Genomic DNA, 19656 nt, shown 5'->3' with positions numbered 1-19656 from the left:
AAGGAATGGCAATCCACTCCCATATTCTTGCCTGAAGAATTCCATGGACAGAGGAGCCTGGAGTTGGACGCGACTGACTAACACTTTGTCTTTCACTTTCTTTTCAATACATTTATGACAACTTTGAAATGATCACAGTAGTCTGTCTAAGGTGCTGTTGAAATAATCAGGCCTCAATAAACTTCTTAGAACAGAACATGTAATAGTGGAACACTTAGTAGAGCAGACCTCTCCTTTCATGTGACTTAATTAAGATCTTTTGATGAACTCACTTATTAAATATTTTTTTGTAAATTACATGTAATTCAGGCCTAAACTCTGAGAGTGAAATGGTCGTACTTCTAGCCAATGCCATTAACTCCCCAATTGTCTTATTAAATAGCTTCATGAAAACATATTTATTTATGGTTGAGCTGGGTCTTCATTTTTGCTCGTGGGCTTTCTCTAGTTGCTGTAACTGGGCGGTTACTCTGTTCTGGTTCCCAGACTTCTCACTGCAGTGGCTTCTCTTGTTGCAGAGCACAGGCTCTAGAGCATTTGGGCTTCAATAGTGGTGGCTTGTCGGCTCTAGCACGGGGCTCAGTAGCTGCAGGGCGCAGGCATAGTTGCTGTGAGGCGTGTGGAATCTTCCCAGTCCAGGGATCAAACCCGCGTCTCCTCCATTGGCAGGCAGGTTCTCTACCACTGAGCCATCAGGGAAGCCCTAAAGTTCACCATTTTAAAATGTGTCCGTCAGCGGTTTATAGTATTTTCACAAAGTTGTACAATCATCACCACTATTTCCATCATCCCAAGAAGAACCCTTGTACCCATTAGCAGTCACATCCCATTTCCCACTCCGTTCCTGGCAACCACTAATGAACTTTCTATGGATATGCCTATTTTGGATATTTAGTTTAAGTGGAATCATTGCAATATGTCTGGCTTCTTTAGAAACCATGGGTGAAATGGCACTTCACTTACCTTCTCTGAACAAGGTTTTAAGATTTTCACGTCTTCCAGGCAGCATGCAGCCTGAACAATAAGATGCCTGCCTGAGTTGTTTTCCAGGAACTTGGAGTCAGCTGCACGTAGTTAAGGCTGAGCCAAGAGTCAGCTGTGTCTAGTTCGAGCTGCGCTCCTTAGGGCCAGAAAGGACCCCTGACCGCTGGTCTGGGCATGCGTAGGCATGCGCACTTGTGAGCTTTAAAATGCGTAGAGGCCTGAAGCTTAGTTATGCCAGTGCTGTACAAAGATTGTCTTGGCTTCTCCGAGATGATTTGACACCTATTTGCCCATCTCCTTGCTTTGCTGCAAACCTCAGCGTCTCACCGTTTTGGCTTGCTGCGAGTTGGGTAAAACAAACTGGTAAGTAACACCTTCACTTAGTGTAAAGTTTTCAAGGTTGATGTTTGAATAAGTACTCCATTCCTTTTTGTGGCTGAATAATATTCCATTGTATGTATGTACCACATTTATTTATCTGTTTTTTTTTTTGGCTATTATGAATAATGTTGCAGTAGAAACTTAAATGTGTGACTGTTTGTGTGGAGCCATATTTAGTTTGTTTGAACTGGTACCATAAGAAAGCCTCTAGGATGTGGTTAGTTGATAAATCTTTTAAGTCTCTGTGGTTCCTCCGCTACAGCTTTATATCTTTTCCAGATTTTTTAAAGAATTGATTCATTTGTCCTGTATGGTTTTCCAGACTCTGAATTTTGTTGATTGCATTTTTGGGCATAATTTAACATGTTTTTCTAATGTCTATAATTTCATCAATTGGTAGCTGGATGTAGATGATTGATTGGATTCAGACTCAATGGGAGGAGAGAGGGCTGGCAAGATAACATTGTACTTTTTTTTTTTTATTCTACAAACGTGTCTCTCTCACTTTTTTTTTTTTTTTTTTTTTTTTTACTATTAGCAGCCATTCATGATATTTGCCTAGATACATTACGGAATGAGAGGTTGTGATGGTCTGTTATTTATTTATTAGCTAGAATATGGTATAAAGAAAAAAAATCTGCCCTCAAATATTTTGTTTTAAAAATGATTTTTATTTTACTTTCTGATATTTCATTATTAGTGTAAAGAAATGCAACAGATTTCTCTGTGTTAATCTTATATCCTGCTACTTTGCTGAATTTATCACTTCTAGTAGTTTTTGCGTGAAGTCTTACAGAGTTTCCTATTTAAAGTATTGTATTATCTGCATATAATGACAATTTTACGTCTTCCCTTTCAATTTGGATACATCTTATTTCTGGCATCACTGACTCCATGGACATGAGTTTGAGTAAACTCCAGAAATTGGTGATGGACAGGGAGGCCTGGTGTGCTGCGATTTATGGGGTCGCAAAGAGTTGGACACAACTGAGCGACTGAACTGAATTGAGCTATTTCCTCTTGGATGCCTTTTGTTTCAGGACATACTTGTTAGAATTCTTATAAATTTTGGAGAAAATGTAAATGTTTCGCATTTGGTTAATATGACCCACTTGGCATTAAAAGTTGGTGTTTATCCTGAAAAGGTGAAATTATTTATGATTTTTTAAAGAAAATTAAGACCAAAGGAAATAAGGCATGGAACATACTAAGATTTATTCACTCCAACATCCATCTTGGTTTATCACGAGGGGGTTAAATTTGACATGATTGCATTTTTTCCCCCCCGGCAGCCAATTTCCCTGCATCATTTCTGAATAGCAACATATCTTTTCTTCCTTGGTGGGCGATACTTTCTGATATATTAAAATCTTATGTGGCCTGTATTTGAAAACTTGTCTGTTTTATTAGGTATTGCTTCTTATATTAGTTACACACTTCAACTTTATTTTTATAATAAAATATTTTAACATATGAAAGGAAAGTTTTCTCAGCACTCTTAATCACATAAAAGTTTCTCATTTATTTTTCCAGATGTTTTCATAATGTGAACTTAAGATGTTTTCATAAATATAATCTAACACTATTAAAGATTTTTAAGTTACCATGTTAAACTTATGAAGTAATTTGAAAATAACCTTGTTTTTTATAATAGGCTTCCCTTACTGAAAAATCTGATCATGTCTTAGGTTTCTCTGTTCTATAGTTTTCTTCAGAAGTACCCTCTGAGGTTAGCCTCTTGGTACTTTATATTTTGGATGTTATCAGTGAACTAATTTTTCCCATTATTTCTTATCATTCATTAATTGGTTATCATTTTGGAATATTTATTTTGTGGTCACTTGTATTCGAGAACCTTTATTAAAGCCTTTCAGTCTACTTATTTGTATCTTCTAGGTATGCAATATTTTTGAATCAAATAATGACAATTTTGACTTGTTATTTTTATTTTTCTTATTGCTTTGGTTAGATAAGCAGGATGTATTTTTGGTACCTGATTTTGATAAAATCTTTGTCTCTCAAATCTTTAGTGCCTTAGTTATTTAAAGCCTGTATGTATTTTTCATGCAATTCCCATTTATTTAGTACTGTTAAGCCACACTAAGGAGTGATCTAGAAATACATGTGTTTGTGTATCTCTATCTGTCTTCAGAAAGTGAGGGGTTATTGAAGCCAGCCTGAGTCTGTCTACTTTGTGTCTGCCCCCGAGGAAGGGCGATGCTTCTAAGCCTGGCTGGCCAGTAGGACCCTGACTCCTCGTGACCCGCTTCCCTTCCTCCAGCTTTCCTGGATCTGAGCGGTGCCAGCTCCTGGCTTCTCTTCAGCCTTGCCCCACCTGCCCGCTGTGATGCGATGCCTCCTCCTGGCCCACCCGCGTGTGTCCTGCCTGCCGGACTCACCACCTGCTGTTGCTTACTGTCCTCTCTGGCCCTGGTGGCTGCCTCCGTGTGTGTACAGATTGGCAGCCGAGGCCAGACCCGCCTCTGCATCTCAGCACCTGTCTCACCTCGTGGGATATTTGGTTCCAAGTTTCTTTTGAAACTGTGCCTCCCTGCTTTTATAGTCTAATTAGTTTTGATGGAGTCTTTGAGGGGGGGAGAAAAAAACATGTTAAACCCCTACCTTTCTCCTTACGGAGTAAATATAATGTAATTAAAAAAATGTTTTGAGTACTTTGGCTGTAATATTTCAGTGGCTGTTGAAATATGTTGAATTTCTATAAGTGATCCCCAAGTTTTATGTTTTGAAGGCTTACATGCTTTTAGGAAGTGAGATGTGTGTTGGTATGCACACAATATAAGGATATTGGCCATTAACTCTGTTTACAAACTGCTGTGTACGGGGAAATCATGTTTGCTGAAGTGTCTATAAGACAAAAAGTACTATTGAACTAGTTTTTAGTATGTCGTCCGATTGTACAGAATTCCTTTTTGTACTTTCAGTTGTTCAAAGGATTTTTGTCTGCATACTGTTAAGATCTTAGTTTCATTCTGGGTAACTGGTGATCCTGAATAAATGACAAATTACTGTCTGCTCAGTGTCCCTGCTCCCCTACTTTCATTTATCTTTGACCCAGTAGTGCTTGTTTGCTCCTTGAGAAGATATTTTAGCAAGTGGAGATTGGTAAGAAAATACACTGCCGCGTAGGCCACATTATTTTACTTCTTCTAAGGGAAACTTTCCAATTGCACGTATTAGTTCAGGTACATCTCATACAGAAGATGATGTTATACAAAACGCAATGAGGTTAAAATTGTGAGAAAAAGTTAGTCCTTATTCACAAGCAGCTGATAATCTAGTAAGAGGGGGAACGTGAGTGGAGGATAAGATCTGTTGAGAATACAGGAGCTAAAGCAGGTTATTGATAACGTGTAGGGTGTGTTAAGGCAGGAAGTATCATAGTTTGGCTTAGGTCTGGAAAATTGGAGTAAGACTGGGAAAAACACTTTCTGAGTTTAACTTAATAGGCAATGTCAGGCTGCCAAATTGGATGGGTAAAATAATAGAGCTGAGAGCTAGGGAGAGAAATCTGGCAACGAGTTCCTGAGATTTGGGAAAACAGTACATCTTGGTTTGAATCAATACATATTGGAGGAGGCAGCAAATTGCAGGAAGAATATCAAACCTGATACTTTAATTCAGAGGGTAGCACTACCACTGGCTGACTATATCGCATGAAAAACTTGCATAAAAGGGCTTATTTTAGATGATATTCAGAAACGTCTGTTCTTCAGGATGAGAGTAATGAGCATTCACATGTATGTTCTGTGTCCAAATAGGTGAGATCCAAGTCATTGTGTATCTGATGGTCTCTAGGTGATGCAGTGGTGTGTGGTAGCCGATGCTGTAGCCTCTAACGTCAGATTTCCGGTTTCAGTTCTGGGCAGTTTCACCTATTTGATGTGTAAACCTGGGCAGGTTATTTAACCATTTTTTTTGCTGTTGTTTTCTCATTTGTAAAAGGCAAATCATGATACCTACTACCATGAATTGTCAGGAGATTAATATTTATAAAATCCTTAGAAGAATGCTTGGCACATAATGATTCATTAGAGAAAGCTATTATTATTCATGGTAAATGGAATTATAAGTCTATTTCATGCAAATGATTCATATCACAATTGTAAGTGTATTCTTTAAAATATAAATAAGTAACAACTCTGAGAAATAGATATTGATCCTGTTAGTATGCACCAACTTTATGAATGTGGTGCCCTTAGACTGATGAAGCTCTGTTTTCCAGTATAAGAGTCCAGCAAGTGGATTCACATCTTCCATGGCAGTTCACCCGAAACTATAAATACTAAGTGAATACAAATATAGTTTTTAGTGAACTATAAATACTAGGTGAATAAGAACTAGTGAATCCTGTGGAAAGCACTTGCAGTATGTCAGGTTTTATTTTTAATGTTAAAACACTGATTGCTAGTCCTTTAGGAATGGAGTAAATAATAAAGTCAACATTTCGCTTCATATTGCCCTCATTCAAGCAGATGAGCAGGATACTTTGATTAGTGAAAACAGTACATAAACATTTACATCATTGTAATAAGTGACTAGAGTTTAAATTATACTCACTTTTAAAATTATGAAATATTTCAAACACAAAACTTTAAAGAATAATATTTTTTATTCATTACTTAATTTTAACAAATCTATGTGGTCGTATAAGCTTTAGACTTTAAAACAAAATTTACAAATGCATTTGAAACCCTTGTGGGCCCCTTGATTTCATGGCAGTTCATCTTCCTCCCTGAGTTCCTCCCATGTCAGAGGAAATCACGATTCTGATGCCCTTACATTACTATTTATGATTTTACATATGTACTATAATCAGTGAATCCATTAAATATGCACTGCTTGTATTTTAAAAATGTATTAGTAGCTTACTGTAAATATCTTAATAATTTTTTCATTGTTCTATTTTTAATCAACTATTGAATTATAATTTACATGAAAAAAGCATTCATTGTGTATATACAACTTAAACATATTAACAAATAAATATACCTGTATAAATAACTCTCCTACTCAAGATATAGAACTTTCAGCACCCTCCAGAAGTTCCTTTTTGTCCACTGCAGTCAATTCCCCACATAAACTCCACTCCAGGTACCACTGAGTTGATCTCCATCACTATAGATTAATTTCACCCGCTCAAGAACTACATCTAAATGGACTCTTCCAGTATGTATTCCCCTATATTTGTCGTCTTTTCACTCAGTATAATGGTTTTGAATATTTTTCCTCTTCTCATGTGTATCAATATTTCACTTTCTTGTCAAAAAATGCCACAACTTATTTGCTCATTCCTGCTGGTGGGTATTTGGATTCTTTCCATTTTTGGCCATTGTAAATAAAGTTGCTAAGAGCACTATTAATACAAGTCCATTTCTGGAAATATATTTTAACTTCCCTTGGATAAGTGAGTAGGAGTGGCAATACTGAGTAATATGGCCATAGGGTATTATCTTTGTAAGAAACAGTCTGTTTCAGAGTGGTTGTACTATATACCACAGCAGTTCCAGCTTCTCCAAATTTGTGCTGGCATGACTTGATATTACCTGTCATTTTTAACTTTAATCATTTGTTAGCATGGTTACTTCATTCTGATTTGCATTTGCATTTTCTTGAGGACTAATGGTGTTGAGCATCTTTTCATGTATTGTCCATTTGTGTGTGTGCTATTCTGTAAATATACATGCATTCTGAATACCAATCCCAGGACTTGCATCTTGTCACATTTGTGAATATTTTCTCCTATTCTCCCAGCCAGTGGCCTGGATTTTCATTTTCTTCATAGTCTTTTAAAGAGCAGAATGTTATAATTCTGAAGTACAATATATCAATTTTTTCTTTTATATTTCTTTGTACTCTAAGACATCTTCGCATGTCCCAAAGTCATGAGGATTTTATTAACTTTTTTTCTATAAGCTTTATAGTTTAAGCTTTAAATTTAGGTCTGTGTTGAATTTCAAGTTAATATTTGTGTGTGTGTTATAGGCTAGGGATGAGGCTAAAGATGAAGATTCATGTTTTTCCAAATGGGCATCCAGTCATTCCAGCACTATTTATTGGGAAGACAGTCTTCTCCATTGAATTACTTTGTCACCTTTGTTGATGACAGAATTCAGCAGTATTCTATTTGAATACTTTGGCTATTCTAGATTTTTTTGCATCATTTCTATATAAATTATAAGCAAGTTTATTGATTTCTAGAAAAAAAGCCTTATGGGATTGATATTCCATTTAATCCATAGATCAGTATGAGGAGAATTGATGTTCTGAGTTCGTGGACATGCATTATAAAAATTTTATTTAAGCCTGCTTCAATTCATATCAGTATTGTTTCTAGTGTGTTTCTTGCAGATACTTTGTTAAACTTATTCTAAGCATTTCATGCTATCCTTAATGGCATTTTAAATTACCATTTCCAGTTGTTACAGTTGTCAAGATAAAATTGATTTTTTTTGTATCTTGATCTCATATTCTGTAATATGTTTTAAAGCTATTTATTATACCTAGTGATTTTTGTAGTTTCCTCAGGAATTTCCTCATAAATAATTACACTCATATAGACAGTTTTGTCTCTTCATTTACAAACCTTTTTCTTGCCTTAGTGTAATGACTAGGAACATCAATGTGGAATAGAAGTTGTGAGCACATACTCAGTTGCTCAGTCATGTCTGACCCTTTGCAACCCCATGGACCATAGTGTGCCAGGCTCTTCTGTCCATGGAATTTTTAAGCCAAGAATACTGGAGTGGGTTGACATTTGAGATCTTCCCTGAAGTTGTGAAAGTGGGCATTTTTGCCTTTTTTTGCCCTTAGGGTGAAGGCCTCTAATATTTCACCTGGTGACTCAGGCAGTTAAAAGTCTGCCTGCAATGCAGGAAACCTGGGTTTGATCCCTGGGTCAGGAAGATCCCCTGGAGTAAGAAATGGCAACCCATTCCAGGATTCTTGCCTGGAGAAACCCATGGATGGAGGAGACTGGTGGGCTACAGTCTATGAGATCACAAAGAGTTGGATAAACTGAGCGACTTTCACTTTCATGACACTAGCTGTAGCTTTTTGTATTTGCCTTTAATCAAATTTAGGTGGTACTTTGAGCACTTTGAATATGTTGTTTCATTGTCAGTTGGCTTGCATTGTTTCTAAATAGAAGCCAGGATATTATCTTATCTTGAACTCCTCAATAGGTCTATTTTCTTTGTGAGGTTTACAAATTTTATCTTTTTCATTGGCTTTCAGTGACGTGATTATGATATGCAGCGTCCATCGTTACTAAATGTGGTCTCGGGTGCATCTAGTAAGCTTTTATTATGTTTATCTGTGATAATGGACACAGTAGAAGAATCTAGAATCTTAGAGGAATTTATAAGGATTAATCAGGTATAAAAGTATTAAAAGTTTCTAATTTACTAAAATGACTTCTCAATCTAATACTTTCAGTAAAAATGAAAATAATTCAAGCTTGCAATTCTAAAGAAACAATCCCATTAACAAGGGAGAATAATGCTTTTCATCTGGAGAAGGAAATGGCAACCCAGTACTCTTGCCTGGAGAATCCCAGGGATGGGGGAGCCCGGGTGGGCTGCCGTCTATGGGGTCGCACAGAGTTGGACTGAAGCGACTTAGCAGCAGCAGCAGCCAGTACTCTTGCCTGGAGAATCCTATGGATGGAGGAACCTGGTAGCTTACAGTCCATGGGGTCGCAAAGAGTTGGACACGACTGAGCAATTTCACTTTCACTTTCACTCTCTGTTGAGTTAATTTTATTTTCAAATGACTGTATTGCAGACACTGATTTGGTATGTCCATTTGAAACATCTGAAATGCAAATTGTCTTCATTTGTTTTCCAAATCATATTTTGTCATTTGTATACATGTTTATCTGTTCACTTTAGTCCAAACATTCCTTGGGAATGCTCTTAGTCATTCATGAAAAGAAAGTATCACTGGTCTTATTTAGCAGAAGTCAATAAATCTGCTATAATTTTCTCTTTAACGTGTGCATGTGACACAGACATACAAATGTGGAACTAATATCGCAAGGTACAATACAATCGTAAAGCAGGGTGTGTTATCTTACTGATAAGCATACACACTGTCCAGCCAGGATTAAATATTGTAAAAAATTATCTTTGTGCGATTTCTTGTACTTTTTGAAACACTTTGATATGTGTGGTCTCATCTGTTCCATAGAACATCTTCATGAACTGATGGATATATGAGTTTTGATTCCAAATGGTATCTTTATGCATGTTTATGATGTCATTTACCACACAGTGATCCTAAGAAGGCAAGCCAAGATTATGCTTCATAAACATTTTTATTCCACATTTTCACTTTTTAGTATCAGGCAGTTGGGAATTTCAGATCATTTTGTGTTACTGGCATCATCAAAATTTTTATTATGAGTTTTCTAAAAAGTTAGCGTACAGAAATGGACCTATCACAATAATGTCATGACGTAGAGAGTGCTGAACTTCAATTTCATTTTTAAAATCTAGTGTTTGATACCAGATGTGAAGAGTGAATCGCCATCTCCTCTACGAAGAGGGCAAGGTTTCATTAGCTTTTTCAAAAGACTTATACATTTCACCTATAAAGTGAAAGAAGAAAATTATGCGTTTTAAAGCAGCATGAAAGTAGAGGTGATACCCACAGCTGCTCTCATTTCTGACAAACAATTCTGAGAGGCTCCAGTTTCATTTGGTTCAGATGAAACACATGTTGCTCATTTATTGTACATATGCTTCAATGTATTTTGACAAATCTGATCTAAAAATGTTACAGATGTCCCTCATTATTTTAATTTGCACTTAGTAGCCACCTATAACACTTGGCTGTAAACCAGCCTTTTTCACAGTATGATTAAGAGAAAATTTAGCTACCTTTAATATGTGAATTTCAATTTAGTTTCAGTTAGTTTTGTGATGCAACTAGTGAACTATACACTTAACAGGTGTTCTGTTACAGGTGTGTTATATATAATGAAGATAATTTTTTAGACATGTTTCGAATAATTTCAGGTGGAAATAGTTATTCTAATCCTGTCTTTTAGAGATTCGTTATTCATCGTATGGCCTGAAATCAAGCAGCAATATAACTTGAGTACTTTCAAAGTGATGAGTCTTAGGTCTTATCCTAGACCTGCTGAAGTAGAATCTACAGTTGAACACAATCCCCAGGTGATTTGTATGCACAGTGAAGACTGGTAAGCACTCTTTTAGAGGAGGCTTTGTTTCGAAACTTGGTTTTATATGCACATATGCATATACACAGGGGCCAACTCTATTCTGCACTCTGCTTTATATAGATACTATTGAAAATGGACTTGCTTGTGGATTGAACTATTTCTTATTTAATACATTTAAAAGTAGACTTCCAGTACGTTCCACAGGTCTGTCTTCCATGAATACAAAAGTTCACATTCATAAGTACTGGCTTACCACACGTTTTCAATGAGTGACACATGAAGCAAATTGAAGAACTTCTTACTCCAATTTGAGTATTTTAGAGTTCTCCTCATTTCTTACTGTTTTCTCTAACTTTCTATAGAGTAAACTTTCTGGTTTACTTTCTGGTTGGAGCATTAATATATTTATTTACACACTCTTGCCATTAAAAAGCAGAAAGTAGAATTGCTGGGAAAACTAAAGGATTTAATTTCTTGGGTGATAAATTCAATTTTTAAAATTATTTACCATTTTTGAGTACCTTGGGAAATGATCGTATATTACTTATACTACATTATTGTAATCATGTATACTTCACGTTAAGATAATCACTAATTATATCTTAATATGTGATACAAAATCAAATTTTTGTTTATAAGGACCTCTGAAATCATGCTGCAAAGTAACTCAATTCCTTAAAATTCAATTTTATTGGCCATTACATTTTCTATATGTGTATTCCAGCAGAAATAAACATACTATGATTCTTACCATAGAAGAAATAAAATAATACTGTTTTATGACCCTTAATTGAATCTATGACAATAATTTCATATAGTTCAAAACTTAGCACATTGTTACTATCTAACAAAAGGAGGGTGAGTTATTTTCTTTAAAAAACTCTCTAATTTGCTATGGTCTAGTTAATTTTTTGTGTTCAGTTCCACCAAATATACTCCTCAATAATCAGCCTTAGGAAATGAAATAAAGACCATTTTATGTAGTCTATTCAGAAGTGTCTGTTGGCACCACAGCAGCACATCATGGGTTTTCAAACTTGAGACACATTACCTTTTTATTACTGTTTTCATACATTTCTGCTGAAAAAATCCTTCAAAACTGTTATTAGGTTGAATACACATCTATGGACAAATACTGATACATTTAACCCAACAATGTAGTAGTACAGCTTGTTCCTGAAAACATACAGATATAGACAGGCTAGAAAAGTACCAGACAACTTCATATGATCAATCTCACTGTCTAATTTTTCCTTCTGTTTTTTCAAGCTAAATATTACAGTGCAACTGAAATAGCCCTAAGTGTACCCGAAGAGCTTCTGTGTGTTGTATAAAGGCTTAGTAATCCGGGGAGTGTCAGGGGGGTTACTGTCAGCTGTTCGAGATCATGAGATGGTATCTCAGCACTCATAAAACAGAGGATTCAAAACACAGGAGCATACATGGAAGTACAGATCATTATGACAGTCCTGGAAGTTATCCACGAGAAAAGTCAACACCCTGGAGGCCAGAATAACACTACTGAATCAACATTTACAACTTCTGTTCAAGATCGAATCCAATATGTAGGGAAAATCCACATTGAAACATTAAATATAATTTTATATTTGGCTCATTCCCCAAATACAGAATGCTTCAGAAATCTCTGGGATATCCCTTCTTAAACAATTTAAGTTTATAATATTCTGTACAAAACAGACAACTATCTTGAATTAGCTATTTCCTAGGACTATTCATAAAATATAAGTTTAGTAAGGCACAGTAAGGGCAGCATAGAGATTTACTTAAGGCTATACATTTCAAATCAGAAGAATAAGGGGATAATTTTGGCCCCTGGGGTTTGAAAATATCTTCCAGTTGTAATCTTTGGTCTGAATATTTACATGGTGGTTTCTTCCCATTCAAGCTCAACATCACCTATAACATAAAAACATGCCATAAGAGAGAATTGATATTAACAGTTCAAAAGATTTAAATGTTTCATGATAAAAATATAATGTACATGGAAAGGCTATTATCCTAACTTGGATTAGAGAGAAATTAAAAAATTGATATGTTTGCTAGCCAAGCTTCTAAACCATTTTCAGTAAATGGTGATTATTGAATTAATGCTCCTGTTATAGGTGGTAAACTCGTAAGTTGATATACAGTGCCTCTGTTTACCTTCCATGGCATCCAAAGAGTCCATCTTCTGAAGTGCTGAATAGTTAACAAAACAGATGAGCTGATTATTTCCTTTACTTGATAAGAGATCCAGAACGCACTGATGTAAAAAGATATACTGTGCCTAGACACCAAAGAAAGGGTGGTTAAATAAATAAATGGGGTGGGGATTTTTCTTACAAGGAGGGGCTGTACTTTTTACATTTAAAAGTAATAATGAATTCAACAAATGTTCAACAGCTAAGTTAAAGGCACAGGATTTACCAAGTATATACATGATTTTCTATCATTTCAAACATAAGGTTTGCTGAACTCCTGTGGGGTTTTTTGTAGCTTCCAGTTGTTTTTTTTTTCTTAGTACTTGTTATTAAATACCCAACTGTTCATATGTTCTTTCTTGCTGTGATTATAAAAACTAAAAAAAAAATTATTTAAATTTGTTTATGTTTTTCTTTTTGGGCATGATTGAGTAATTTTTCTTACACTTTTCTTGTTAGAATGGCTTTTGGAATGTAGATACTAAATTTAGTTTCAAAAGCTGTGACTGAGCATATCTACACACCGAAGGCACGTGTAGAGTATGGTTAACAATTCTGTTACTCACCCGGCATTTGGCCTACTTAATGTCAAGGATCTGGTCTCTAAATACAAGGCAGTTGACGGTTGAGATATCCAAAGACGCGTAACATTTCGTCTAAAGTTTGGAATAGATTCAGTACCACCTGAATTCTTTAAGTTTATTCAATATAATTCAATGACCTGTTAGCATTTCTGGGTTTGGACTTTTCCAAAGGTTATTTAAGGTTGCAATCATAGTAAAGCACCCTCATTTTCACATAGGAAAGGTACCTGAATTTAAAGGAATATAACCAAATGTTTAAGATAACACACATACATACTGACAATTGATTTAAATAGAATGTCCTCTAAGTGACCATCTTAAGAAGTTATATCTATTGCTAACTATACCTCAAAACCTTTTTGGAATTACACTAGTTGAGACACTCTTCAGAAATCGCTGGTCATTATCAGGAATACCTATTTCTTTGTGGATTACAAAATGTTTCCACAGACGTCTCATCGGTGGAATGTCGGTTCTGTGAGGACAGAACTCTGTCATATTCACTGCTATATTCCCATTGCTTGTAATAGTGGCTGGAATGTGGTAGTTGCGTAATGAATGTTTGTTGACTTAGCCTCATGTAATTCTCACAGTTAGTCGATCTTTACCATTTAAGGACAGGCTTGATTTGGAGAGCATACAGAAGTCATTAGAGATCAAGTTTGTATGTAAGAGGGATGATCAAGTTACATAATTCAATTTTGGTGAGAAAGGAAGGGTTATAAGGGAATAAAAATTCTATTAAAATTGCTGTTAACATTCTTCTCAAGATAATTCTAAAAGAGTATTTTAAAATATACATCACACAGTACATTTTAAAATACTATTAGCAGAAATATGTTGACATGATATAGTTTCTTTGAAAACAGCATTCATGTAAATTTATCATTTCCGTTACTTGAAAAAACACATTTGAACTTGAAGTCACATTTGATATGTTCTGACTGTCCAGATCTCATCTTCTCCACTGGAAAGAATGATGGGCGTAAACTCTGCCAGCAGGGCAGGCTGAGCTCCATGGGGCAGTGCTACATGTTCCAGGATCTCTCCAGTGGTGTGTTATTGCCAAAGAGTCAGTGAAGAATTCAGTTCCAGTTTCTACCCTAGATAGTCCTGTTACCATAAGAATTAAGTTTTTCTGATGTTCGGTTTCCTCATCTGGGGGATCAGAAAGGCTATAAGATTGAAGGCCAGCCAGATAGATAGATGATAGATCAATTGATCAATGGATCTGGCAGCAAAAAGAAAAACTAGGCACCAAAAATAATTCTTTTTTTCTTCTTCTTCAGGAGTTTACATCAGTCAATTTTCAAGAGATCCAGAGCAGGAAAGGGATTTCATCCAGACTAACCTTATTTGAGGCAGGAATAGTATCTCAGGATATTATCTCACTGCAGAGTATTCTCTGACAAGGCTCTTTCAGACCTCTTGGGGCTGCTGTGAACTGCGGCTTGGTACACAGTGAAAGAACTCTTGGTTCTCCTTGCTTAAAGCCCTCGGGCGTCTTTTCATGGTGCTATGTTGCCGAGGTTCCCAGCTCCCCACCCCTGGCCGTGGCTACTGCAGTCTGTGCTGAGACAGCGTTCTTCACAGACGTTGGGATCATTCCCAAGTGCAATAGGAGAAAATAAGAAACCACTCTTGTGCAAGGCAATGCTGATTTGTAAGGACTGGAGCCAAGGTGTGGTCATTTCCCTTTTTTTTTCATCACAGAGAAAAGACAGTAGACAGCTTCGCTTCTGGGAACAAAGTCAGGTGAAAGACAGCTAGCTGTGCATACCATGTTTTAAGCAAGGATCTGAGAATTGTGATTTACACGGTTTACAAAGTGGAGGCTAATTATTTAGTAAACATGGATCTATCTTAATTTTATAACTTCTTACGGAAAGGGTGGAAGTGAAAGTGTTAATCGCTTAGTTGTGTCCAACTCTTTGCAACTCCATGGACTGTAGCCCACCAGGCTGCTCTGTTCATGGGATTCTCCAGTCAAGAATACTGGAGTGCGTAGCCTTTCCCTTCTCCATGGGATCTTCCTGAGCCATGGATTGAACCTGGGTCTCCCACATTGCAGGCAGACTCTTTACCATCTGAGCCACCAGGGGAAGGTTACCTATACTTTTTATGGATACTGATGAAGATGTGCCTTGTGCTCAGTTGTGTCTGACTGTTTGTGATGCCAGCCAGGCTCCTGTATCAAATACTGGAGTGGGTTGCCATCTCCTTCTCCGGGGGATCTTCCCCATCCAGGGATTGAGCCTGTGTCTCCTGCATTGCAGGCACAATCTTTACCTGCTGAGCCATCAGGGAAGATGAAGATGTATTAATCTCAAATATCCCAACTAATATTCATGACTTCTACCTATTGATTCAGTGACTTTTATCAGGATTTTAATGACCTGCCACCTTTTTATGCCAAAAAGCACTTGGCACAACTATATTGTCAGACATTTACTGCATGCTGGGCATTTACTGCATGCTTGGTGCTTTCAGATACTTTCTTTTATTTAATACTGACAATAAAATTGTGTAACACAGCTATTTTATGAAAGAGAAATAGCTTAGGGAAGTTAAAGTCACAAAGCCAGAAATTAGCAGGACTGGAATCTGAACTCAATTCTCTGACTCCAAAATTCATGCTCTTTCCATTCCCCTACCCAACCTACAACAGTTTCCTCTGGCTGGTTATTCCAGCACAACGTATGAAGTTTATGTATGAAGTGTATGCTGCTGCGGCTGCTAAGTCGCTTCAGCCGTGTCCGACTCTGCACGACCCCATAGACGGAAGCCCACCACATTCCCCCGTCCCTGGGATTCTCCAGGCAAGAACACTGGAGTGGGTTGCCATTTCCTTCTCCAATGCATGAAAGTGAAAAGTAAAACAGAAGTTGCTCAGTCGTGTCTGACTCTTCGCGACCCCATGGACTGCAGCCTACCAGGCTCCTCCATCCATGGGGTTTTCCAGGCAAGAGTACTGGAGTGGGTGCCATTGCCTTCTCCGGTATGAAGAGTATATGGAGTACTAAATTGTGTGAAATTATTCACAGGCATTCTTGAACACACTTGTTACAAAGTTTGGTTCCACGAAGCTGTACAGCAAGACAAAATCCAACTTTTATTATTTGAAGACTGCATCTACTCTCTAGAATGAAAGAAATCTCACTCATTCCCATCCTTTAACTCATCCAGGAAAGTCAACCCATCTTGATCAGTGCCCAGAACATTGCTCATCACGTACATGTGTACACCTAAGAACATGGAGGAAAATGTTAGCTATTTATCCTGTTCTCATGTTTTAATAATCACTAATAGTTGTATTGATATCGAAGCCCTTAAAAGATCCCTGGATAAGAACCCGCTACAAAATTTGTGGGGCTCACTACAAAGTGAAGATGTGAGTTTCCTTCGTCAAAACTGGGGCTTCCCTGGTGGCTCAGATGGTAAAGGATCCTCCTGCAATGCAGGAGACCAGGGTTTGGTCCTTAAGTCAGGAAGATCCCCTGGAGAAGGGAATGGCTACCCACTCCAGTATTCTTGCCTGGAGAGTTCCAAGGACAGAGGGGCCTGGTGGGCTACAGTCCATGAGGTTGCAAAGAGTTGACTAACACTTTTCCTCAAAATTAATAAAAGACTTTCAAAATAGTGACAGCAGGCATCAAATCAAGTGCAAGGCCCTTTTGAGGGTGGGGACCTATGAGTTTGAATAGATTGCATACTCATGAAACGGAGCCTGGCCACAAGTCACAGTCCATTTCTAAAGTTCTGTAAGGGAAGAGTGTTACTTCTCTCATGTGTTCCCTTTCAGCATTTAAAGGAATGCATATGGATGACAGGACCTAGCTTTACCTAGCCATTACATAATGAAAGTGGCTTTAAAAGATTCCTACAAAAAGACTCGGGGTCATAGATATTATTTATCAGCAAAATACAAATGAATGACAAGAAAATGGCAGGACTGACATTTTTCATACCCCTAGAATAACCGTCTTATAGCCATACTATGAGGTGATTACAACAATGTAATCAGATCTCTCAGTGAGCTAGATCACTTATAAAAACTATAAATAATTTAAAATATATATTTTAAGACCACTATTGAAACAATTATTTTCTGCTAATTATATATTTTATCTTTTGAAAATACCTAATGATAACATAAGTATTAGTCACTTTCTTGTTGTTCAGTCACTCAGTCGTGGCCGACTCTTTGTGACCCCATGGACTGCAGCCCACCAGGCCTCCCTGTCCATCACCAACTCCTGGAGCAAGTTTAAACTCATGTCCATCGAGTCAGTGATGCCATCCAACCATCTCATCCTCTGTCATCCCCTTCTCCCACCGTCAGTCTTTCCCAGCATCAGGGTCTTTTCTAAGGAGTCAGTTCTTCACATCAGGTAGTAAAAGTATTGGAGTTTCAGCTTCACCATCAGTCCTTCCAATGAACACCCAGGACTGATCTCCTTTAGGATGGACTGGTTGGATCTCCTTTCAGTCCAAGGGACTCTCAAGAGTCTTCTCCAACACCACAGTTCAAAAGCATCATTTCTTTGGCTCTCAGCCAAACTGAGAGTTTTTACAGTCCGACTCTCACATCCATCATGTGACATGACTACTGGAAAATCCATAGCTTTGACTATATGGACCTTTGTTGGCGAAGTAATGTCTTTTTTTTTTTTCTGATTCTTTTTTAAATTTATTTTTTAATTGAAGGATAATTGCTTTACAGACTTTTGTTGTTCTTTGTCAAACTTCAACATGAATCAGCCATAGATATATATATATAGCCCCTCCCTTTTGAGCCTCCCTCGCATCTTCCTCTGCATCCCACCCCTCTAGGTTTTTACAGAGCCCCTGTTTGAGTTTCCTGAGCCATACAGCAAATTCCCGTTGGCTATTTTATATATGGTAATGTATATGCTGGCTAGGTTGGTCGTAGCTTTTCTTCCAAGGAGCAAGCGTTGTCTTTTAATGTCATGGCTGCAATCACCATCTGCAGTGATTTTGGAGCCCCCCCCCCCCAAATAAGCTCTGTCACTGTTTCCACTGTTTCCCCATCTATTTGCCATGAAGTGATAGGACCAGATGCCATGATCTTCCTTTTCTGAATGTTGAGCTTTAAGCCAACTTTTTCACTGTCCACTTTCACTTTTATCAAGAGGCTTTTGAGTTCCTCTTCACTTTCTGCCATAAGGGTGGTGTCATCTGCATATCTGAGGTTATTGATATTTCTCCTGGCAGTCTTGATTCCAGCTTGTGCTTCATCCAGCCCGGCATTTTGCATGTACATTTTATATGTACACTGCATATAAGTTAAATAAGCAGGGTGACAATATACAGCCTTGACGTACTCCTTTCCCAATTTGCAACCAGTCCATTGTTCCATGTCTGCTTCTAACTGCTGCTTCTTGACCTGCATACAGATTTCTCAGGAGGCAGGTAAGGTGGCCTGGTATTCCAATCTCTTGAAGAATTTTCTACAGTTTGTTGTGATCCACACAGTCAAAGGCTTTGGCATAGTCAATAAAGCAGAAGTAGATGTTTTTCTGGAACTCTCTTGCTTTTTCTGTGATCCAGTGGATTTTGGCAATTTGATCTCTTGTTCCTCTGTCTTTTCTAAATCCAGCTTGAACATCTGTTAGTTCATGGTTCATGTACTGTTGAAGCCTGGCTTGGAGAATTTTGAGCATTACCTTACTAGCGTGTGAGATGAGTGCAATTGTGCGGTAGTTTGAATATTCTTTGGCATTGCCTTTCTTTGGGATTGGAATGAAGACTGACCTTTTCCAGTCCTGTGGTCACTGCTGAGTTTTCCAAATTTGCTGGCATATTGAGTGTAGCACTCTCACAGCATCATCTTTCAGGATTGGAAATAGCTCAGCTGGAATTCCATCACCTCCACTGTATTTGTTTGCAGTGATGCTTCCTAAGGCCCACTTGACTTCTCATTCCAGGATGTCTGGCTCTAGGTGAATGGTGACACCATCATTGTTATCTATCTGACTCATGAAGATCTTTTTTGTACAGTTCTGTGTATTCTTGCCACCTCTTCTTAATCTCCTTTGCTTCTGTTAGGTCCATACCATTTCTGTCCTTTACTGTGCCCGTCTTTGCATGAAATGTTCCCTTGGTATCTGATTTTCTTGAAGAGATGTGTAGCCTTTACCATCCCATTGTTTTTCATCTCTTTCTCTGTATTGTTCTCTTCAGGAGGCTTTCTCGTCTCTCCTTGCTATGCTTTGGAACGCTCCATTCAGTTGGGTATACCTTTCCTTTTCTCCTTTGGCTTTCACTTCTATTCTCTTCT

General features: G+C 37.5%; 1 protein-coding gene across 1 annotated transcript in view; it reads right to left on the bottom strand.

Moving 5' to 3' along the window:
* Positions 1–12151: 12151 nt before the first annotated feature.
* PTPRQ (protein tyrosine phosphatase, receptor type, Q) overlaps positions 12152–19656 on the bottom strand; it is a 232711-nt gene continuing 225206 nt past the window's right edge. Inside the window, exons 44-45 of the mRNA XM_010832015.1 lie at positions 12734–12857; positions 12152–12487 (exon numbers count right to left, since the gene is read on the bottom strand). Coding sequence (XP_010830317.1) covers positions 12450–12487; positions 12734–12857 — 162 coding nt within the window. The 3' untranslated portion in view covers positions 12152–12449. The remainder of the gene's footprint in view (positions 12488–12733; positions 12858–19656) is intronic.

This window comes from Bison bison, unplaced genomic scaffold (genome assembly GCF_000754665.1).
Source record: "Bison bison bison isolate TAMUID 2011002044 unplaced genomic scaffold, Bison_UMD1.0 scf7180017864535, whole genome shotgun sequence".
Classification (NCBI taxonomy): Eukaryota; Metazoa; Chordata; class Mammalia; order Artiodactyla; family Bovidae; genus Bison; species Bison bison.
Note: the sequence above shows the minus strand (reverse complement) of the source record. Positions and strands in the feature narration are given on the sequence as shown.